This window comes from Ascidia mentula, chromosome 4 (genome assembly GCF_947561715.1).
Source record: "Ascidia mentula chromosome 4, kaAscMent1.1, whole genome shotgun sequence".
Lineage (NCBI taxonomy): Eukaryota > Metazoa > Chordata > Ascidiacea > Phlebobranchia > Ascidiidae > Ascidia > Ascidia mentula.
The window spans coordinates 19,832,776-19,857,016 of record NC_138569.1 but is presented as its reverse complement, the minus strand read 5'-3'; the positions used below and the strand labels follow the sequence as shown (position 1 = coordinate 19,857,016).

At 37.4% G+C, this 24,241-nt stretch overlaps 3 protein-coding genes across 4 annotated transcripts; all 3 read left to right on the top strand.

Moving 5' to 3' along the window:
- Nucleotides 1–581: 581 nt before the first annotated feature.
- Nucleotides 582–2,471, top strand: LOC145898267 (uncharacterized). The gene has a single exon (XM_082986697.1). It carries the CDS (start codon nt 582–584, stop codon nt 2,469–2,471), a length of 1,890 nt encoding a protein of 629 aa, XP_082842823.1.
- Nucleotides 2,472–2,987: 516 nt separating this feature from the next.
- Nucleotides 2,988–14,703, top strand: LOC145897600 (uncharacterized). Its single transcript, XM_082985954.1, has 23 exons — nt 2,988–3,032; nt 3,089–3,226; nt 3,506–3,696; nt 3,810–3,942; nt 4,227–4,416; nt 4,483–4,647; nt 5,026–5,198; nt 5,396–5,655; nt 6,141–6,307; nt 6,368–6,451; nt 7,637–7,847; nt 8,118–8,272; nt 8,682–8,834; nt 9,022–9,153; nt 9,730–9,884; nt 10,333–10,507; nt 10,965–11,140; nt 11,511–11,682; nt 11,973–12,152; nt 12,324–12,449; nt 12,704–12,907; nt 13,231–13,437; nt 13,774–14,703. Exons 2-23 carry the CDS (start codon nt 3,117–3,119, stop codon nt 13,957–13,959), a joined length of 3,705 nt encoding a protein of 1,234 aa, XP_082842080.1. The 5' UTR covers nt 2,988–3,032; nt 3,089–3,116; the 3' UTR covers nt 13,960–14,703.
- Nucleotides 14,704–17,663: 2,960 nt separating this feature from the next.
- On the top strand, nt 17,664–24,238 carry LOC145897411 (adenylate kinase 7-like). 2 transcript variants are annotated; one of them, XM_082985687.1, is made up of 17 exons: nt 17,664–17,823; nt 18,252–18,425; nt 18,732–18,935; nt 19,005–19,115; nt 19,175–19,258; nt 19,729–19,817; nt 19,970–20,060; nt 20,350–20,421; nt 20,877–20,954; nt 21,150–21,299; nt 21,640–21,795; nt 22,052–22,283; nt 22,487–22,623; nt 22,685–22,805; nt 23,202–23,422; nt 23,773–23,931; nt 24,086–24,238. In XM_082985687.1, the coding sequence occupies exons 1-17, from the start codon at nt 17,722–17,724 to the stop codon at nt 24,122–24,124; spliced, it is 2,220 nt and encodes a 739-aa protein (XP_082841813.1). In that variant the 5' UTR covers nt 17,664–17,721; the 3' UTR covers nt 24,125–24,238. The 2 variants fall into 2 exon arrangements, with proteins under 2 accessions (XP_082841813.1, XP_082841814.1); XM_082985688.1 differs by lacking the exon at nt 20,350–20,421.
- Nucleotides 24,239–24,241: the final 3 nt, after the last annotated feature.

The window sequence follows — 24,241 nt, the reverse complement described above, 5'->3', positions numbered from 1 at the left end:
CGCGGTTGATGTAGGGTTCCTTCCCGGGAATGTCTCGACGGGAAATTCCCGGGATTTCCCGTCAATATTCCGTTCCCGAATCCCGGGAATTTTGATTTTACTTCCCGGGAATATGGCAACAAAGCAAAATTGATTAAGTAGTGAATATTTTTTGCTTTTTTGGATCCTATAAATCAAAACGATGACCCTGTTTTGTGTTTTTCAACCAAACCTGTCGTGAATTAGTATTTACACACAAGTGCGCCGACTATTGGACGAAACAAATTAATTGTGTTTTATCCCGAGAGAAGTGGCGTGCTTAATATTGGAGTTGATAACAAAAAGCAGTGGGGTTGACGTCTGACCATTTGATGTATTCGTGTAGGAATCACAAACAGAGGTCACTGTGCGAAGTCACCCGCTGTTTTCGCAGCTGCAAACGGTTTAATTGTGGGCGATCCATTTTAAAGGGGCGAAAAGTAATTGTTTTTGTCAGCGGGACGTCTCGTCATTCGGTTGTGTGTTTTCCACCACATCCGCATTATTACTTGTTAAGCATTGCTATCAACACGTTACATTCGAAAGTATATTATCTTGTCAACATGCAGAGTTCGAGTAGCAAAACCAAAGAATCGTCAGTGTGGGCGCATTTTACCAAAATTCCAGGAACAGAAAAAGCAAAATGCAATATTTGTCCTAGTTCTGTTATTAGCTGCAAAGGGTCTTCAACAAGTGGTTTAATGAGGCATTTGGAAAACAAGCATCAAATAAAAAGAAAGAGCAGTGGAGAACCGGGAATCGAAATCCCCAAAAAGCAGGGCTCAATTCTTTCAATGCTGACAACAAAAAAAGGAAGTTTGGAAGAGACAGTGGCAAGATTAGCAGCTGTTGATGGTCTAACTTTTCGGCAAATTGAAAACAGCCAATTCATAAGAAAGGCTCTAGACGCCGAAGGTTTTAAATTTCCTCGTGGAAAAGACAAAGTGCGACAATTTGTTTTCAAGTTCTACGAGACGGCAAAGAATTCGGTCGTGAAGGAACTTAAAAATCGCATTGCAAATTCAGAGCGATTCAGCTTATCTCTGGACGAGTATACGTCTGTAAAAAACAGAAGGTATGTGAATATTAATGTCCATGCCCACGACGCAAAGTTCTGGAGCCTTGGAATGGTTCGGGTTATTGGAAGCTTACCCGCGACAAAGACTGTACAACTGGTTTATAGTCGTCTTGAAGACTTTGGTTTACATTTTGACAGTCATATTTTCGGCTGTGTAACAGACGGTGCATCTGTAATGGTAAAGTTCGGCGAACTGGCACCTGCTCAACATCAGCAATGTTTCGCTCATGCTTTGCATCTTGCTGTATGTGATGTCATTTATAAATCACCCCAAAGCACGCCCATTGAAACAGAGCAATGGGCAACTGAGGAAGATACCGATGACATCACAACGGTTACCGGGGAAGATTCAGACACAGACGATTTGTCTACCGTATCGGGCTGGGAAGAGACAAGGGATGAAAGTGTGCCGTTACCCATTCTAAGACAGGAGATTTTTGTGGCCGTAGAAAAAGTACGAAAACTGGCAAGGACATTTCGGCATTCTCCTCTAAAAAATGATAAACTGCAAGATTACGTGAAGGAAGCGCTTGGCAACGAACTTCAACTAAGCTTGGATTGCAAAACTAGGTGGAACAGTTTACTGTACATGATCCAGACATATTTACGTATAAAGAACGAGGTGGCAAAGGCAATAATTGATTTCAACATTGACGTTGCGATATCTGCAGCAGAGTTAAAGTTACTGGAAAGTGTCACAAAAAGTCTGTCTCCTGTTGAACAGGCTTTAAAGAAAATTTCAACGCAGAATGCAACGTTGATGACAGCTGATGGTGCCTTCCGATTCATTTTTTCGCTGTTGGAATTAGAACCGAGTCAAATTTGCCGCGAGGTGCTGTCATCTGTTAAAAATCGCTTGACGCAACGCCGAAACGGTGTTATTGTAGGTCTTCTCAAGTTCCTGCACAACCCGGACCTTGCACACGACCCTGACGAAACAGGTTTTTTCGCTTTGCCTGACGAAAATGTTATACTGGCGTATTCAAAATTAATTCTAAGGAGGCTTTTTCCTACTGATACATCAACAAGTGAAGAAATGGATCAAGAAGTTTCCATCAGCAGCAACCAAGAAGTCAGCAGCGAAAAGTCGTTGGAAAAAAACATTTCCAAATACGATTCGGAAACATCATTCAAACAAGCTGCAAGTCGCGTCACCACATTAGAAAAAGAAATTAAAGCATTTCAAGGAACTGGTTGCCGCACATCCAATTTGGAAATTCTGTACAAAGCTTTAAAGTCGTTGCCACCGACAAGCATTGAATCAGAGCGAGCATTTTCTGCCGCAGGATACTTCGCAACGAAATTGCGAAGCAATTTGTCTGATTCGTCAATTAATGCTCTGACTTTTCTTAAATCTTATTTTAAAACTAATTAAAAGTGTACAGAAGCATTTTCCGTATTTGTGTTGTGTTTATATTGTGTATTTTTCGCATAGTGTTAATTATCCAATTTGTTTTTTCTTCTTTGCTGCGTAAAATACAAATAAACAAACATTACAAACCTGTTTGAAATACAAAATAACAATAGCTCAGCAACAAACAAACGTTAAAAGTTAAATCAGTTTTTTGCCGGAAACTTAGACTACAAAAGACGTTGGTACGCATTTGTAAGGACAACGTACACATTTTTTAGGGCGCAACCTAGCGGTACAAAAATTCTGTGTATTTTTTTTTAAGTTTTGTAGCTTAACCTTGGCGAATGTGACATTACTTGACGGGATCTTGCTAAATTAAATGTTTGCAAGTGTAATAGACAAAATTTAGTCGTTTAAATGATGCATTTACGCACGAAAAAAAATGTCATTGTTTTTGTCGGGATCCCGGGAATCCCGGGAAATTTTTTTTTTATTTCCCGAATCCCGGGAAGTAAAAAATCCGGGAAATAGAGGAACCCTAGGTTGATGAAGTTGACTTGAAGGATAAGTTGAAAACCGCAGGTGAGTGTGCAAGGTTTCTCACCGTAGTTTGCGCGACTTAATGATCTCAATTGCAGAAAATATTTGCGGTGATGTGCGTTAAGAATGGAGAACGACGATCAGTACGTAAAACAATTGGAGGAAATTTTCAACGAGTTTTGCCTGGATCATGCGGTTGGAATTAACAAAGAACAGCTTTTGTCACTTGCCGAAAGGTAGAGTTGTCAGTTCAAGGCTATTAGTCTAATACCAGCATTAGTTACCATAAAATGGATTCGTTCTAGGGACCACAAATTAATTTCATTTAAATATTATTGGTATTTAACTATTATTGCCATGCACTGATGCACACTCCAAAGATTGCATCATACACATGCCGCTTATAATATTTTGGTACAAATTTACAAATTGCTCAGAAAATTAAATAAAAATATGCCAAACGCTTGCAAAAACCCAACACATTTGATTATTAAAATACATATTTCAAATTTTAGATTGTCTTTGAATGCTGACTCTATCAGTCGCCTCTTCCACTTGGCATTTGGAGATATAGAGTTTGTGGAGATTCCAATTGATGAGTGCATTGCATTTGACCAGTTCTGTCAATGTTTTGTATCAGTATTATCTGAGATATCTGAAGCACCAACTAATGAAAAATCATCGGATGCATCTGAAGATAATGAAGGTATTTTCATGTCATAATTCTATGGTAAAACTAATCTTTTTTGTGGTATTGCAGATCTACAGTAAATGGTTGAAATTACTGATTGAAAATATTTTTGTCGTTAATTTCTTTAGATTCTATTAAGCCGAGGTTAGTCAGAGGTGGCAAAAAGTATGGAAGGAAGTCTGCCCCAAACCTTGATCTTAGCAACATTCAACATTCAGTTGACTTCAATGAAAACCCGGATGTTGCCACCAACAATCACTGGTAAAGCTTTATTCACAGTATTAATATGAACATGCTTAAAATACTTTATATCATTGATGAATCGAAAAGCTGCATAGAAAATCTGACTCTGATCAAGGTTGGTTGTAATGCCAATACTACGAATGACTAATATTACCAAGTAAAGGTCTTTGCAGCAGGGCAATCCTGCCTTGCTATGCTAGTCCTACATTGTATTTGTGTTATTTTATTAAGTTTATATTTATCATATGCTTGCTGATGACATGTTGTGTTTGAATAAATATTAACATACGTACTTGGTCCAGGGCTGGTGAAATGCTCATGTCTTCTGATGAAGATGGAATGGAGGTTGGAGACAAAATATATTATGAGCCAGGATTTGGTGGTGATGTTCCAGACAAAACAAGCAATTTTAAAACAAATCACACCACAGCCTCAACGAACAAAGCAAAAGACCGAACCATTGAGATAGTTGCCATGTCCACTGAAGATATGGTGTGTTAAAATAGACTGTATACTGTCTGTGGCCTAAAAACAATAAACAGACTTTCATTTTCTCAGGGTTCCATGACAGATGCAACGTCAAACAGCACTTTCTTTCAAGATGGCAGTGTTTTAAATATTTTTTCCAAACTTGATCCTGACGGCTCGGGAACAATTGAAACAGAAGCGTTGGTAGAATCATGGAGAAAATCTGGGGTTGAAGATCCAATTCAAATACTTGAGGTGTGGTCTAGTGTTTGTAGTGAGTACTGTGCCGCTGACTATTTTTGTTTCAAGTATAAGTGCTCATAGCTTCATGTTTACAACTAGAAATAACTTCCAATGTTAACATGACAACATGAGTTTTATACATATATACATGCTTATTACATTCGAATTTTATGCAAATTTAGAAAGTATTTTCAATAAGATATCTGAAAAACATCCAATAAATTTATGCTATTTTCATAAAGATATCCCACATATTTGCAAGTAAGTTGCCTCGAGTTGATGCTCATTTTCTGATCTTTTGTCTTAATACCCTCTGACTGCAAGTGCAGCTGAAAATAAACTGTCAGGAATCAAGTAATCAGAACATTTATATCCCTTTTGGTATGACAGGCACTTGACATAAGTCATCGAAACGGACTCATCGATGCTTTCGAGTTGTCAACTGCCCTTGAAAAAGAAGTAATGTCAGACACTTCACTTCTATCTGCCACCAACTCTCGGCTTCATGCTTCTATCACATATGCCCTGGTGACAAGCTACAAAGGATTTGTTCACTTTGTCAAGTATGTGGGATTTTTTTCTGAATTTTTTGTTGCGAATAACTTATATTAAAATGTTAGTTTGGAATGCTTAGACAATTTTAGTTTTTTTACTGTTGGCTGTTCTAATTACCCTTTAAGTAACAAAGTAATGTCTACAGTGTTTGATGAACATATATGATGATCACCTTAATACTTTTCATTTGAATTGTTTTTTGCAGTTCTGAGACAGAACAGTACAAAAACCTGACGGAAAAAATGAAAGACGACTTGGAAAAATCAGAACTTCGGACCTCGAAACTAATCGATGAAGTAGACGACAGATATCTTAGCATGGACCAACAGAATGAACGAAAACTAAGTGTTGTGGAAAGAAAATGGGCAAAAAAGCTCAGCTCTGTGCAACATGCCCATGAAAGGGAGAGGGACACAATGCTTATTCAGTTCAACCAGGACAAAGAGTTGTTTCATAAAGAAATTGGTGTGTTGATCAGGTGTTATGTAAACCTAACACTAGTGAGCCTTTGTCCACTAGTTTGTGTGTATTGTTTGTTTGGTTGTTTCCCAGTTAAGTCGGGTGACAAATCAGTCACATATATTACTTGATAACTTAATAATCTGTTCTTCTGGCAAAATAGATTATTAAGTTACAATATGCCTGGCAGCAACAAAAACATTATATACTACTTGATGTTTAGTCGATTTGTGTTTGGCAAAAACACTTTGCTTGCAATACAGCCTGAATTTCATACTTTTCCACAGTATTATACTTATTTATTGAAACATTTATATGTGTATCTGAAAAAGACACATAAACTTGGGTTAAAAGACTTATTTCTTAAGGTACATTAACACATTATTTTAAAGAATAAAAAACAAATAAAACATACTAAACTACACCATTAGTAGCATTCACCACCTCCAGTGTTATAAATCCAGTCTTGACAAACAGTATTTTAATTCCAGATCAGTTCCAGTATAATGAGGAATGTTTGCGCAAAAAAATGCGACTTCTTCAATCTGAAAATGATTCGTTATCACATGAAACTGTACAACTGTGTGACAAATTATCAGAAGCTGAAAAAGATGCTGATAGACTAAGGAAAGATCTGGAGTGTCTTCTTAATGAAAAGGTTTTTTTCACTTGTAGACTGTAAAGCAATTAGCTACTCTAACTTTACATTCGGTTGCAGACGAACAATTCCTCAAACCCCATGAACACTTCACAAGAAGAAAAGTTTGCAGCCATCATAAAGGAATATGAAAATCAGTGCAGGGTAATTAGCAATGAATGTGAAGCTACAAAATTTGGCTGATTATTAGAATGTATTCTTGTTCATTTTCATTTTTCATCTTGTGTTGTTAAGTAATTAGACAAAGGGTGACGCTTAGCACCGAAAACCTGAAGGTTAATCCAGCGTCTCCCTGCCCATACTCTCACATTCCTCATCTTTCTATTGCTGAAATACTTTGGGCAAAAAAAAAACAAATGAATGTGTGATTTATTTAAAACCCTTTTTTGTGTAAAATGCACAATTGTTAATCAGTTATATATATACTCTTATGCACTGATGATGAACATAGTAAATTAGTCTTTGAAACAATTGCATTGCCACAATGTTAACTAGCAAGTTATTAGGTTTTATTTTCAAAATTCATCAAACAAAATAAGCATTTATAATAATAATCTTTTCTTTGTGCCATGTATGCAAATGTTTTTTTCAAAGCATTAAGTTTTCAAGTGGGAGTAGATTGCAAGCTGCTGACATATAAATGTTTTTGTAAGGATTTAAGTCTCACTAGTGTGTGTTCTTTTCACTAAGCCCAAATATTTGCCAATGTAATTTCAATTGTTACAATGGCAGTGTTGACTTAAGGGAGGTATATGACATCTTGTGTTTGATTTCCTCTGATACTGGGCTTTAAACAGCTTTCCAATTCCACCCATTATCACTATCACTTTTAGATGCTACAAGGCAGAGTAGTAGAGGTTGGAGCTCATCAATAAACTTTGCTTAAATTTCTCTTTGTCAATAACAGACTTTTCATAGATGCAGAACATACTTTTATGTCCATTGCTATAAATCTGAGAGCATTGACCTTTTTGTTGGTGTAGTTACCAGAAGTCTTAGGTATCACTAGTTTACTATTATGTAAACAGTTAATGTGTTTTGAAAGCTATTCTCTCAATGATTATTATGAATATATTGCTTGCTTGTGCAATGCTTTTATAAGGGACTGACTATGAAATCACTTTATTAGCATGAGCTTTCACGAGATTGATCTCGCTTCTTCAGGTGCAGCAAATAACATGTCAAACAAAATAAAATTTATTGCACAAGCAAGCAATATATTCATAGATCAGAGACTGACACGGCAAATTGAAGAAATTGAATGATTATTATGGATGATTTGCATATATAGTTATTGTTTGAATTTATAAAATGCTCTTGTTTTTTTAGCATTTGGCCGATAAAAATGATGAATTGGCGATGCAAGTGGAATCATTGCATGGAAGGTTAAAACAGTTTGAATCAGGTGACCATAACCGCAGTAACAGCGTAAGCTCATTTCATGAAGAGAGACTCAAAGAGGGTTCTTCACCAAAAAGAAAGAAACCCCAGAGAAGAGATTCCAATTTGTCGGATTACGTTGAACACAACATGGAGAATGGTATGTTATGTCTGTTTGTGTTTGTAACATAGCAGTGTCAATGCAGATACATTGAATGCACTGAAGTCAACTTCAGATCAACTCATGGTAGTGTTTCCGAAAAAATTCCTGAAATTAAATTATCATGTTTTTGGTTTTGTTCTCATGCATTTATTCCCCAAAGTCTTGAAGAACAAATTAAATTTTTGCCTAAAACTAACTTCCGAGAGTAGTTCATGGAATCCTTGACATTTCGGTGAACATTTCGACAATTAAGATCTCTTTTTTTAGATGCTACATTTGATCATTACGAAAAACTTGAGCCGATGCGAAAGCGTTTGGAATCCAAGGATTTCTCAAATATGAGAATGGCTGAGTTGGAACGACTTGTCGAAGATCTCCGAGCTGATAAGAGAAATTACATGGATGGAATCGCTGAAGAAAAGGTTCAACAAATTAGTCCTACAATATATGTGCAAAAAAAAACATAATAAGTGAGAGCTGCAGGCAGGGTGTACACGCACTGTTTCGACCTGTAAGGTCCAATCAGTGCAGCTGTTGACTGTGGCACTGTGCTAGCTTTTATGCTAGCGGGCACACTGATTTCCACTTTGTGGTACCTTTCGGTCAATGTGGATCCGTTGGGTACCCTATACTGAGTACCAAACACGGTGGTTGGTCTCTGTTGTTTTGTACTGAGACCTTGCAAGTCGAAACAGTACGTGTATACCCTGTCTGCAGCTCTCAACTAGCCCTACGAAGGTCTTTATATTCATATATTTTCCAACCATTTATCATGCTTTACTATGGCTACATTTCTGTAAATAAATTGTTCAATTAGTTCATCTTTTCTAGGCACACCTAAAGGCTCAGATGGAAAAAGAATTCCAAATTCGCCTTGAAGACGAAAAAGCAAAGTTTATGCCATTGGACGACAATCGCGCAGTGGAGGAACAACAAACATCGACCATGCGACTTCTCAAACAAATCACACAAGAAAAGGATGAGGTACCATGTGTTTACAATTATTATTTGTACGTTTCCATCGTTTTTGTTTTATGTTGTGGGAATACAAAAGTAAGGAGTTCTTCAAAAAAAAAATTATTTCCTAAAAGCAAGAAAGGCAGCAAAACTTGCCGCTTTATGCAGTCTCAGAAATTGTGCAAAAATTAACTACTTTATTTTTATATTCCAGTTGGAGAGCAAGTACCTCAAGCTCAAGCAAAAGACTGAAGATGAATCATCAGAAAGTCAACATGGAATGGCAGATTTGTGTAGAGAGTTTGCCCAAGAAAAAGCGGAAGTAGTTGCCAAGCACGAGGAAGAGGTAACTTCTTGCTCTCAGCACTGTGTTTCTCGACAGTCTGCATTTTTGCTGGCCCTCAGTATGTATTTATTTCTTCTGATTCGAGGTGCATGCTTTCACTTGTAAATATTTTTTTTAATAATATGTTGAGTCCACTCTATTTTTGGCCAAGTTTTATTTAAAATCACTTGGCCATAAAAGTAGTGGATTTCTTCTGGTTCGTAGTACATACTTTTGCCCTATAAAAATATTTATATATATAAATACCTTGCGTTTACCACATTTTTATCCAGTTTTCTTTCAAAATCACTGGGCCATAAAAGTTTTTGAAATTTTACGGGTCATGTAATGTAAAAAGGTTGAGAACCACTGAACCACCAGATACACAACATTGGCTGGTTTTATTTGGTATTTTAATTGTATATTATAGACCATGTGGACTTTGCACAAACTGTTAGGGTATCAATCATTGATCAAAGGATCAGAAAAGGGTACTTTTTGCATTTGTTTCAAGAGCGAGTTGAATAGTCTTTGTCACATAAACACTTGAACATATGCAAATCAAGTGTAAAGAAAATGTGTTGACAATTTCTCCAGATGAAGGAAGTTTGCACCAAACTGGAAACGATTGAGCGTCGACTTACGGAGGAGGTGAAAGCCAGCGAGAGATTCGCCGAACAATTAAAAACTGAACGTCTCCAACACAATGAGGCACTCGCTGCTCACCAGGAAGTTATATCCAAGTTCGAAAGGTATCTTGTAGATCAACTTGTTTTAAAGTTTCCCTCTTTTGAAGTTAAAACAAAGCATTTGTAGGTTGTTTTTATCGCTAAGGTTTTAGCCTGTTTATTTTTATTAAATTGATAATTTGTTTCAAAATAAATCTAAAATTAAAAGGTATAAATTACAAATTTGATCTGAGCAATTGCAATTTCCTATTTTTGCGTGCATGCAAAATTTTTATAAAACCCGCGTAATTTTTGTCCAATCTGATTTTGGCCCTTGTTTTTTACCTTAAACCGGTAAATTGTTTTCTCTTGGCAACTGGCTAAAATGTTGGCTAATCTCCCATCTAATCATTCCAATTAAATATTTTAATCACCACAGTGACCGCGGTCATCTACAACTTACCTGTGGTCCGGGGTAACGTGGTGACGTATCGGTATCTATAATTGACTGTTCGACTTGTAATTTGTGCAGAAATGGTGCAACAGTGTGCGCTGACAGTTCGACGGGAGCGAGCAAAGTGAGGGAATTGACTGAAAAGTTTGAAGCGGAGGTAAACCGCCTCAAGCAAGAACACGCATCCGAACTTGAAAACGTCAAACGTGGCTTGGAAGCGAAGTTGGAAGAGTTACTGGCTGAGAAAAGCAAGGTAAAATGAATGGATTTGTGTTCGTATACTTGCATGGCTAACGTTCATGTGCTTGTTTTTTCTAACATTCGAAAAAGGTGTTAGAAGTTTCAACTTTTTTTCGCATGCAAACCATTATTTTACACAAGATTGAAAATGCATTCAATCGTTGAAAAGGTTTTCATTTTGTAGACAAATCATCCAAATTACTTGCTTTTACAAAGTAGCACATTTTTTAGTGTTAAAAGCAGCCGATTTTTATCTTAATCACACAGATTTTGTTGATTAGTTTACCCACATTCCTGCTTATAGTTAGCTTGGATTTACTTCAAGTTAGATTTACTCTTTTTCTTGGTATACATGAGTGCGAAACCTTTTGTTGCGCGAAAAATTTCAGTCCACAATGCTCGTATGCCCATAAATTAAACATTATCATTATCGTACATTATGCATAACTTCTACAATTTTCCGCACGCAGGCGCAGGAGAGCGCTTCGATGTGCAGTGAACTGGATCGCCTGCAAGAGAGCATTGGAGCGGAACGAAGGGACATGCATGATCGGTTGCAGCAGATGCGTGAAGCGTTCGAAAAGGAAGCGGGCGAATTGAGACGAATCCTTGACTGTGATAAAGCAAAGTTACGCCAGCAACTCAAGTATGTTGCTGTTTTATCTTAAATGTAGTAAAACTGCTAATTTCCCGATTTAATCCATGTTGAACTGCAAACAGATATAATACCATACGAGTGGAGTTAATTCTACCACCAAATGTTGACTGCATTTGACTTTAACCTTGACCTTCTTATTCGGCAAAGAACAAACACTATTTTTAAAAATAGGGTCGTGTGTTTAATATCCATGTATGTACCAATGTTAAAAGGTGCATGGGACTTCAAATTACATGTTTAATAAACAAACCTTTGTCTCTACAAACGTAGTTCGTTTATCGGGTTAAGTCTGCAAGCGGGTTCTGATGTTCTGTTAACATTGTAACCCTAAGTATGAAAGTTGCTATTGATTCAACAGTGATGAGGTGGCCTCGTTGCGGCAGAGACTCGCAGAGGAAACGGAGAAGGAAATGAAGAAGAAACGGGATGAACTGGAGGAGTCGGAACGCAACCTCCGTCTTCAGGAGGAAGAACAGAGAAGAGAAAACGAAGAGTTGATCGACGTCCGCTCTCAATTGGACGACCTTAAGGTGGTCAAACGTTTTTCTTCGTGATATCTTGCAGCCAACAGCACTCAGTTACCCAATATCTACCAAAACAAGATGTAATATAAAGGCTTCAGGCGAGCTGGGACCATTGCCGGTATACAACTTGGCGAAAGCCATCCAACTTACAAGTGTGAAAAGGCTGTAAAAAACTAGTTTTCAATACGGTTTGAACTCGCCACGATGAGCACTGTGATGTCATAAAGGTCTTTTGTTGGTTCACGTCCCGGCGTCCGCAATGGTAAATATGTATTTCTATTATTTTTGTGCCACAGACAAGGAACCAAGATCTTGAAAAACTTCTCTCGAAAGCAAACTCCGATCTTCGCGACCACCATAGAAAACGTATGGGCGATGATGACGTCAGAAATTCGTCTCTTCTCGAGGACAGAATTGGTGACGTCAACAGAAAGCTGACGGAAAAGGAACAACTCAACCTAAGTCTTCGTAGCCAGGTTAGCGCGTTTAAATTTAGAACTTTAATTCGCAAATTCAAAAGAATGCATTTGTGATGACCCCTTAACAATTTTCATGCAACTACACCCACTTGTGCTCACTGCGCTGTGGTGCAATAGCTAAAAGCCTATTTATAGTAAGGTTGACCATTTGCATTTTTGCCGTTTTAGATCGACGACCTGCAAGACACGAACAAGGAGAAATCCCAGGTCATCTCCCGTCTACAGAACAATACTGAGATGTGGGAAACGGACAACATTCGTCTTAAACGACAATACGACGAATTGCTAGAGAAGGTTAGAAACCTTCATTTATTTACTTTGAGATGCTGGGCCATGACTAAATCCTGATGATTTCAGAGGTTGTATGACAAGGGACAGGAAGCGATCGTTGCGTTTTCCGAGCGGCATTTCTTTACTCGTACTATCTTTGATAATGCCTGATGTGCTCTGCAAATTTTCTAACGTTCTTATTAACATTTAGATGTTTCCCGGGTATTTGAGAAACACTGAGACACCTTCTTACACATAAACCTTCATTTCCACGACAGGTTCGAGGACTCGAACACGAAAAGTTGACTTGTCGTCTCGAAAACGCGGGACTCAATGCTAAGTGTGAAAAACTGGAAAAGAGCGGGATCTCCTCCCCCGTTCCTTCTCCTCGCGTCCGGAGCAGGAGGAAATCCAAACTCCACGATGAGGAGCAGAGCAAGGGAAGGAAACACGCCGAGGAGAAGATCAGTGAAATGACGCGAGTAAGTTGGGAAGTTGTGGTGGTGACCGCCTGGTGCTTCCTGTAATGTCATGACATCCCAAACTGATGGGATTACAATGGTGATGTCATAGTTTGTAAACTGCTTTGAAATTAATTGAATTTTTTGGGAGATGTGCCACATTATTTTCATGATTTTATAAACGAGTTGAATCGCATAGTGTAGAAATGATCTCAAGACTAGCTTTTGTGAATTAACAAAAATGCCTTGCGTAACGAAACATCCTTTAATTTAGGAAATTTAGCATAAGTTAGTTAACTTATATACTAACGTTTAAACGCGTATTCTGGTCTCCGTATACGCAGGAAATCGCCGATTTGAAAGCTCAGCTCACTCAGTTGGCCGCCAGTGAAATTGCAAACCAGAGCTTGTGCGACGAACATCCGAAACACGCTGACACAGACGATGATGACGTGGACGGTTTGAGCGTTTCCTCGCAACGCAGTGAACGTTCGAGGTTGACGATGACTCGACAACAGCTGAATACCCAGATGAGGCGAACGAAGGATTTGGTACGGTTTATGAAAGTTCATTTTTTTCGATTTTAGAAACCCAAAATTGTTGTTTCTGTCATTTATATAAACACTTGTTGTTGTGTGTAGTTACCTGACATTAAGCTATTTGCACTGTCAGCTCTATTAGAAACCACGATATGGGGTTAAGGTATTATCACGTTTATGCTCAATGCTTCACAACGTCAACGAAACGCCTCGTACGCAAAATAAGTGGACGCATGTAAGCGAATTCTGCCACCCACATTTTACAACTAACTTCACTGTTCCCCAGTTTATGAGACCAGCGCTCAACGTGGTAATTTATCTATTACTATTTCGATGTATGTCCACCAGTACTCCAAGCTCTCCAAGTCCGAAACGCTCGTAAAAGAACTTTACTGCGAAAATTCCCACCTCATGAGGGCGCTGCAGGTTTCTGAGTCGCGCCAGAAGGAAGCGGAAAGGAGATGCGAGGACGAGAAGGACAGATGTCAAGCCCTCGGTCGTCTGCTGCAACAAGTCTGTCCTGATGTTCCCTAATCGCCTTTAAATCCTTTTCTACTATTCCTATTCTATTATCATGGCTGTGTGATGTTTTTTTGATGATTTCTTATATTTTTGTCTAACGTTTTTTTTTTCACTATCACGCGTGTCTGTTATTTTGTCGGTCGGTATGTGTGTTCCGCGTTCAATAGTACCTTTTACCGAAGTAATGCCGCATTTATTTACATCAACCCCAAAGAGGTAATTCGATTCAACAACGTCCTTTGCGTAAAACAATTATCACGAAATGGGAATTTCCCTGTAGAAAGCTCCTGCATGAATTTTGTGAATGTGTTCCCAATCTCTACCTAAACCACAATCATTTTAAATTTGTAACCTTACCTTCTAAGTCCATTAGACTTTAAAAATCAAACGAATCTTGTCGAGCACGTTTTGCTTTAAAAGCCCTTGCACAAGTTTAATACATACAGCTGTTTTATTTGAAATTTCGAAATATTCAACGACAAAAAAGAACGGATTAGAACTTGTTCACACCATAAACAGTTAATACTTCTACATTTTGCACCTCAGGTCGTCAAACCATCACTGTGCGTTGCGTGTTTATCTGTACCACATTACCGCTGCTTTGATTTTGTACAGATAGTGTGTGATGTCAATACAGCACAATCTTAAAACCCGGCTCAAATGATCAAGGTTTTTGGCCGGTTTATTTATAGTTTTTGGTGCACTTTATATATTTCAACTTTTTTTCTTATTCAGAATAATGTATGTGTGTGTATTCGAACCAAATAAACTATTTTTTACTATGTCTTGTGCGTGGTCGAATTGTTTTTGTGTAAAGCCACATAACGGACACGTAAAAATCTCGTCTTGGCGCTGGAACGTTAATCATTCCAAAGTATTTATTGCACGTATCACATAGCTTTCTACAGAATCTGTGGCGCAGATCAAAGTACGCAACGCAATGACGAGACGTTTTGTGACGTAATTGGCTCGGAAAGGTTGGCTGGAAAAAACTTCGATCGCACTGGAAACAACAACTCCTGCCAGATTTAACGTACGTCAGGATCCGATTGGTAAAACCCAATATGGACAACAACATTTCATGATTAAAGTTCCACAACAGTGGTAAAAAACTTTGTTGGCAGAAGTTGTCGAGTTTTTATAGTTTCCATCGTAAAATGTCCTCTGTTTTGAATTCAAACGTTGAATTGTACATTGTTTGTAGTCGTCTGGCTTATCATCGCTTTGACAGCGGGTCCACCGTATGGTACAACTGATTTTCTACGACTTGGGGCAGGCTTTCGCTTCTGCTGTGGGCGGCAAACGAGAAAGAAGTGCTGCTAACGAGCTCGTTTGAATTCGAGTTCAATCGTCCACGTTTCTTTGGTGCCCGGGTCTTGGCCCTTCTCATCGGGGGCGTGTAAATAGCGATTTTCTGAAAAGTAACGAACATCATTAGCCTTCTGTCAGCAGACGTGATGACTTGGTCGCTAAATATGACAAGGCGTTGATTAAATTTTGTCACGACGTTTTATGCAATGTGCGGAAGTGGACAAGAACGCTGTGCTACGCGCGGTTACGTAATTCACTGTCATTGAATAATAACACAGAGTATTTAATTGCAGTATTTAAACTATTTTGCAAGTTTAATGACATTTGAAATCACTCCAAGACATGCTTTCTGACATTAACACTTTCATGTGATGGTTATTATTTTATAACACTTAGGTAAAGAATGTGATCAAATTCGGATTTTTATTTGAGACTTTTCTGTGCAACCATATAACCATTAGGGATTTTTCCTTTGTTAATTCAAATATCGCTTGTTCCTTCATTGTTTCTGCGGAGCAATTTCGCTTAATGATTAGAAATATTACGACAGAAATTACCTGAGATTCATTCTTGCGATAAAACGACACCATCGCCAAGATGATAAAAGCAACCAAAATCACAACCGCCAAGGCCAGAAATATAGCTGACAGGTTATTAAAACGGAAATCTCCGCTGTTCGTTCGGTTAAGGCTTGTAGTGGAAGGAATAGACGTTGCTAAATAAACAAAAAAAAAACGATTTTATACCTTTCCGTACGTCCTAAAATTTTACGTTTATCTGTTTGTCATCGTTGCAATACCATACACGCCTATTGATTCAAATTTCGACAAAAGGAAATTGAAAATTGATTAAAAATAAAACTTACACATTACACACAAGTTTCATTTAATCCTTAGCTTTATTTTGGATGTTTTTGTTGTCGGGGCCTAGACGGAACCACGTTACCACGAAAATTAAATCTTTGCTGGTTCAAGCTTTTTGTTATTTTCTGTAAATGTTTTTATTAATGATTCCTTGGCACACTGGACCTTAATTAAAATATAGCGACCTCGTGATCGTTTTTACGTGAATTCAACCAATCACGGCTTCGTAAATTTATCGTAGTACAGGGAAAATGCTCTCTCTTTTACCGGGAACGTCGGAAACTGCGGGGCAATCAACAAAGGAATACGTCATTAGGAGCTGGGTGCTGTACTTTGTGAAGATTTGGAGGGAAGGAGGCCACTCCTTGCTGACAGATGATGGAGACCCACAAGAATCTGTCAATATTGAACCCCCGGGACAACCAGGTTGTTGGAGATTTTTCGAGTCCATCACGTAAACCCCGCACCACGCAGGAAACGGCGAGCCATAGAAATTTCGCTTTTTATACGGCAGTGCTTTACCTGCCATGAACATTGTGACAGTTTTATTTGATGATAAAACCGTGGCTCTGCAAAATGCAACTTACAACACGATATCATTATTTTCTTGCAACTAGTTGTTTCGAATAATTTGTCTCTTATATATAACTGAATTTCGCTAGTTTGTACTTAAAGTCTTATCTTACTAAGTACCGGCTTGAAAGTTACTCATTGTGCTGAATTTAAGGTAACTTACCATCAGGTGTGAGGATCAGTTCAGTGGAAGTGTTGTCGTACACAATGTGAAGAGCTTTCAGTAGCAATGCTACGTTCGGTCTCCCAGCAGGAGGTTGGAAATACATCTGACACATATCGAAGTTTCTAGAGGCCGTGTGTATAGAAAAGTAAAAGTCTCCATAGCGTGTGGTGGTATTTCTGCACTGCTGGGCTTCGGTTGTACTGATGCAAACTGCAACTGCTACAATAATTGTACAAACAGCTTGCAATTGTGTTCAAACAAACATAATTGCTAATGTTTTTTATTGTCTTACCTGCAATAAACACTTCAAAGACCTTGAACATTTTTGCTCTGGGTACAAATGGTAAATACTATCACAATGTTACGTAAACCAAAACTTTATGAACAATCTTGCATTGCTGCTTGGATACTATTTCAGATACTGACTGAATGGAGCCAACTCAACGTGTGGTAATGTATTAATTAGCAAAACGTGGCGAAAAATACAGGTCGTGTAGTCTTTTCGTGTCCGGTCACCCCAAATAATCATAAACATAACTGATTTCTCAACAACGGCAAACAACGAGACGGCCCAGTCTCACGAGGAAGGCGTTTAACGGAACTTAAATACAACGAAACTGCATGGTTTAAATATATTAAGTGTATTATTTGCGTAACATGTCGTTTACGTCATTCATTTTCCTGCATGTAAATAAAATGCACAGTCATCATTAAAAGTTTAGCTCTGTAGCACGACATAGTGTCCAAACAATTCGTCATGACAACCGATAGGCATCGATAACTTCTTCATTCGGTTTGGTTTTCGCTTTGAGATTTGCACCTCATTTTTTCCACAATCCACCTAGAAACAAAATATAAAATATGTCGGACATCGAGGAAGACGAAGAACCCGTACAAAAGCTTCGCAGCAAAAGAGTATTTTTCAACAATGTTGATCTATACACTGGGAAAAATATAGGAAAGGTAAGCCAACTTGGTGAGAAATATGTTCAAGCGGATTTAAAATTAATGCAGTTGGCAAACAAATATTCAGTATTTCAAAATAAATGCTTGTTTTCAATTTTGGAATATTATTTAGATGGCTGGTAAAGTAGTTGGACAGAATTTATTGCCAAATAAAAGGCCAGCTTAATATACGCTTTACCACATACAACAACTGGTTTAGGCCTATAACATTGCTTTTTAGATACAATATTATATTTTGTTGGTGTAACAGAATGCACATACTATTGGATTTGGCCTTTACTGTGGGGTCCCAGAAGAAAAAAAAACTTTTGTTTCAGACAAAAATGATCTTGTCATTGAACTCATTTAATCTGTGTTTTTGTTGTGGTCTTTGACAATTAAATATAACTGTATTGTTTAATTCAGTATTACATCTTAATTTATAGCACCTGTCACAATGCATTGTTGGCTCGTCACAAGAGGACATGGATGAAGAAGAGGAAGGAGAAACAGGGTCAGTTCACAGTGGAGCTACCCACAAGGAAGGATCTTATCGCATCATAGGCACTCTCAAAGACCCCAATGCCATACCACCTGATTTTGTGGCAGAAATTGTCAATGTAAGGCTTGGTTTTATGCTCAGTACACCACATCGGTGAAATACTCCCATAGTTTATGATTGTAGCAGTTATTTATGTTAAAATATGCATTTGCATGGAAATTTCAGCAAGAACAATAAGTTTCCATGTGCAATCCAATACTTTCAATTTTAAAACCATATATTTTTTGATTGAGACATGTAGAGGCATAGGTTTTGCTGATGAAACCTGTTTTCAGTTAGCTTTGCAATGGCAAGAAAATTTATGTGCAGAAAATGTCTTAAGATTCAGTGTGGTAAATTTTGTCATTATTGTTTATTTGGTTAGTTTAAAACCAGAGAAGAACTTTTGGAAAAGTTGCTTGAATGTGATATTATCATCTACAACATCACCGAAGATGCAGATTCGATTGACGAGTCTGTATGGTCAGTCTCGTCTCTTCACACTGAGATCGAACATTTTGATTCACCCAAAATGTTCATTTTACTCTCGACCGTTCTCACTTGGGCAAAAAGCAAACCTCTTGATCCAGTAAGTTGCTACGTGTTTTAGTTTATTACTAAAAATATTCTTAAATTTATTTGCATAACTTTTGTTCAGGACGACCCAGAAATTCCCTTTACTGAAGACGATTATAGGCGAAGAAAGCCACACCCTAACTTTAAAGAACATATCAGTGCTGAAAAGATAGTGATCAAGTTTGGAAAGACTGTACGTTAAACATTAAACCAATGCTTTCATTTTTGTGTTGATGTAAACTTTTTCTTTAGAACAAACAAAAGTTCCAGACATATGTGATTGCCTCAGGCCTTACTTACGGACTTGGGGAAGACATTTTCCATTTTCTGTTCAAGGTAACTTCTATGTATATATTGTTGTTGTGTTGTCTGTAATAATTTGGAAATATGTTAGTACTTTTTTTATATTTAGTAGCTTCAGATGAAATAAGTATTATGTGTTTCTGTAAATAGGTCAACAAATTTATACTTTATAGAGCAGGGCTCAGTAACTCATGGGCAGCATCTTTACAAATTGCAGTAACTAAATAACTCACAGAATGCTTTTATTGTAGTAAAAAACAAGAAAAATATGAATAAATTACTCATAATACCCAAAGTTTACCAGTAAAACAATAAAGAAAACTGTATTGTTAGCCGGAATAAACTTTTTTTGTTAGCACCAAAAGTAAGGTTGTTTTTTGTGTTGTATGTACCTTGTTTTGTCTCAAAAAAAGCTCTGGGAAACTGCAGTGAAACATCTTTGTGCAACAATAGTTATTGGTTTTACTTTCGTTTTGTTAAATCATAGTTTCTTTATCAAATAGACGGCTTGGTTGGGAGAAGCATCAGCACTTCAGTGTTTTGGTACTGGAACAAACATTGTTCCAACAATCCACATTAAAGATCTGGGAAGGTAGGACCTAAATTTTTTACATTTATTTTTTTACATTTATATTTGACATATCTTGTTTATTATAAAATACACCATGAGCCAGGCAATATTTGTTGTGTTTCTCGTAGTATATTTTTTATTTTCTGCTAAATTGTGCTTTGTTCTGTGTTTAGTGTCATCCAAAATGTTTGTGATTCCCGACCAAAAACAAGATACTTGGTGGCAGTGGATGACTCACAAAACTCTTTGGAGGAAATAGTCAGGGTAAGTAATAAAGTTACCAAATCTTTGAAAGAGTTTGAATCTATTAAAGTCGTAGGTCATTGTAATTTTAAGTAGTTTTCAGTATAATAAAATGGTGTTTTCAAAAGCTTGGTCTACCTTAACAATTTACCATATTTTCCGGCAAAAAATAACACAGTTCATTTCTCTGACAATTCGTCTGCCATACAGAGAGAACGAACAATCTTGCTTTTATGAAAAGTGTTTAGCTCCAATAGACAATAGTAAATATTACAGTGTAAAGTAAATTTACACTCAAATGCAACTTCAGTGTATCAGCTACTATCTTGGCACTGGCAGAGTTCGTAAAATTGCAAAAGAGGATTACGATTACATGAGACAAGTAAAGTTTATGAGTGAATTTCCAGGAATTCATTGTGACTAACAAAACACTGCAATCATTTGTGCAGTTTATGATTTTTGTGTCATTTGAAGTTTTTGTACTAACAAACCAAACCAATTCATCAAATCTTTTATGTTTTACACAAAAAGAACAATACAAATAACAATAAAATGGGTAAAAACATATTTAATGTGAACAAAAATTGATAGGTCCAATCAATAAATTGATCAAGAATAGAAAATAAGGTTGGTTGCTGTAAACTAGGGATTGTCACATGTTTCCGAAATTTATTGGAATTTATAGAAATGTCAAAGGAAAATGATAAACCTGAAACACAGAATTTTTTTTGTGATTTATTTTGTGTGGTTTGCTGTTGAAATTTTCTTCGGTGCATGCAAAACTACTGCAAAAGTAATACAGCCTGTTGATTTTACTCCAAATTTGTGTGTTCAAAGGTCGTAAGTTCAAAGGCTGGAGGTGGTAAAGTGGAACATATTTCAAAAGAAGATGCCTTGCTTATCAAAGATCTAAAGGTACATGGTCAGAGATTATGCTACGAACAAATACTTTACATGAAATTGGTGTAAAATTGAAATAAAGCATGTTTAGCCTGTATATATTTGTATTAACATTTGTAGAAACTGTTGATGCCTTTGTAACATCTGCTATAAATGCTGTTTGAAGTAATTATAGACACACTGGTAAAGATAATTTATTACTGTTTCCAGCAAAATGAGTTTGATTCTCTGTTGGTAAACCTGAGGATGGAAGCGATGTATGTGAAAGAATCGATGAATGTTCGGTGGGTCGCTGAAACAGGCATGGTCGAAGCAATCGATTCCACCATCAAGGAATACAAACAAACCAGAGGACTTTTGGTAACATTTATTTTCTGTTCCTGTATACATGGTTCTAAGACGGGAAATGATGTGTACATGTTTTCTGAAACTGGCCTTTGGCACAAATTAACGTAGATTTTTCATACCTATGTTTCAGTTTTTAAAAACTATAAAATGCCTGGTAGCAAGAGCAACACAAATTATCTTTTTATATTTTTTAAAAGCACATTGGCCAGCATGTCAAAGAGCATTATCATGTTGCGTTATGTGTTTTTTGTGGTTGTTAAGAAGCATATGCTAAATGTTTCAATATGGCTAAATTTGTAAGAGCCATAAAAAATATGACCATAGTTCATAGTTTTTATTTGAACTTTTACAGCCAATGAGAGCTTGCATTCTTGGACCACCTGCATCAGGAAAGAGCACAGTAGCAGAACTTATGTGCAAGAAATACAAACTCCACCACATCACAGTCAAAGATGTTATTGATGACACTATGCAAAAATTGGAACAAAGTGCTGCCCGTTTAGAGCAGGTTTGCTTTTTTTTCCCTCCATCAAGCCAAATTATCAGCCAATCATTGCTAGCACTTTGTTTTTGTAGAAACTATTTATTTTCTTTCAGTGTAAGAAATCCTTTAATGTAATTTGTGACATTACTAAAAATACACATTTTTTGCACAAATTGTGGTTACTGCTGTTAAGGTTTGCTGTAGTTATACTATACTTACTTTTTGCCATCTTCAACTACATTGTGTTAAATACATGCCCATTCAGAAACTTTTCATTTAGACTGGAAGTGCTGCTGGTGAAGAGGAAGAAGAAGATGATGGAAAGGCTCAAGAGGATGCTGAGCTCCTGGAGCAGATCAAAGAGAGCAAGGAATCAAATGGAGGAAGGATTGAAGATCAGTACGTCATTAAGTTCTTCAGAGAGAAGCTCAAGTCCATGCCATGCCAAAACCAAGGGTTTGTTTTGGATGGATTTCCCAAAACTTATGAGCAAGCAAAAGACCTTTTTGCATGTAAGTTGTAGCCCTACTAATTAGATTCAAATAGAAATAAAATTTTTATATGTGTTTACAATGCTATCAAGACCAGTAGTATCCATTCAAAACATGTTCATATGAGAGGCTCAGTAACTTTTATGGTTTCCATGGTTTTCCATTTCCCATTTTTCAGATTTTATTGTAAGGTGTTTAACGAATTTTTACCACTCTGTCAACAGTGGAGGATGAAGAAGAAGACGAATCGTCGAAAGTAAATTACGATGTGGGAATTATGCCTGAAATTGTGGTTGCTCTCGATGCTCCAGATGACTTTCTCAAAGATCGCGTCATGAATTTGCCAGAAGAGGTTGTGCAGGTGAGTCGAGGGTGAAGAGGTTAAACCACAATCTAAACGTTCTCCTGTATGTTGACACCAGGGCACACACAACACTGAGGAAGGTTTCCTCCGTCGCTTGCAGGAATACAGATCGAACAACCACGAAGACGAAACAGTGCTGAATTACTTTGATGAGTTGGAAATTCATCCAGAGCACATAGGTGATATAATATTTTACAAATAGGGGATGATCACTGCGTTTGGGCCGTAGAATCAAGTTATGAGACGCAAAAACATAAGCATTGATAACTAGCACAAAATATGGAGCACATTTAGAAAAACTATTTAGAAATAATCCATGCAAAACAATGCATTCCATGACTGCAAACAGTGGCAATATATACCACACAACTTAAATAAGTAGTTTTTGCAGCATCTCACTAAAAACTGGCCTTGCTTGTAATATTTGTGAGATAACTTCAAATCTTTTTTCGATGTGTGCTACATCATAATTGTATCTTTGTTAGCTTGCAAACCATGTATTGTAGCACATTACATTAGCACTGAATTGTGCGAGGCGAGATATTGATTTCATCAGATTGACTTGTTGGTTTAAGATGTGAGCGAGAACACAGATCTCAAGTACGAGAACGCGATTGAGAAGATCGCGGGAATGTTGGGAGAACCAAGAAACTACGGACCCACCCCGGAAGAAAAAGAGGAGATGGAAAGAGAAGCAGCGGAGGCGAGACTCCGCAAGGAGGCGGAAGAGAGGGCGATTCGTGAGCGAAATGAAGCGGAGGAGGCCGCCATCATGAAACAACGTCATGAGGAATGGGTGAGAAAAGAGTTCGTTTTTACTTGCGTGCTGTGTGGCATCGAATGCCCCTATTGCACGATTGCTGATGATATTTGTAAGCGGTACAAAAAGGTTTGCGCAATGTTGCAAAACTTTTTCATTTATTCAAATAGCATTTTGTTTTAAGGCCTTAAAAACTCCAAGATACAGTACTTTTTCACTTATTTTTGCCGTATTTTTGTCTTTTTCTGGTGTATTGGCACGGTGACACGAACTGATTGTCTCAAAATCCTCATTAACTTAAGCTTATCCCGGTTTTTCTCGGAGTATAAGTGAAACGGTGACTCTACACCGTGAAAAATAACCATAAACATTTTTTTTAACCGAAGTTGGAAAGGTTGGGGGAGGTGCGGAGACAAGAACGTGAAGTTCTGGAACTTCAGTCGATTCCGCTACGTAATTATCTCATGAAGCACGTGATGCCAACGCTCACTCAAGGCCTCATACAGTGTTGCCAAGTGCGACCTGACGACCCTGTCGATTACTTGGTAAACCCGAAATCTAACAATTTTTCGTAAAGTTAACTTATATAATGCAGTACGGCTTGTAATGATTCATTAGAACCAGTAATTCGATTCATTGGTCTAAATGTCAAAATAAAGCCATTACAAATAATGACCTTGATGCTTATTTTCGTTTCAGGCCGAGTTTCTGTTTGAGCAAAATCCACAGGTGGATTAAATAGTTCTGGAGGCTGACGATCTCACGTTTCAATGCATTTTCGCACTGTTGTGTTTTATACTTTGCTTATGGAATCTATTTTGTATCCGTATCATTAAACAACTGTCTATTGTGTTT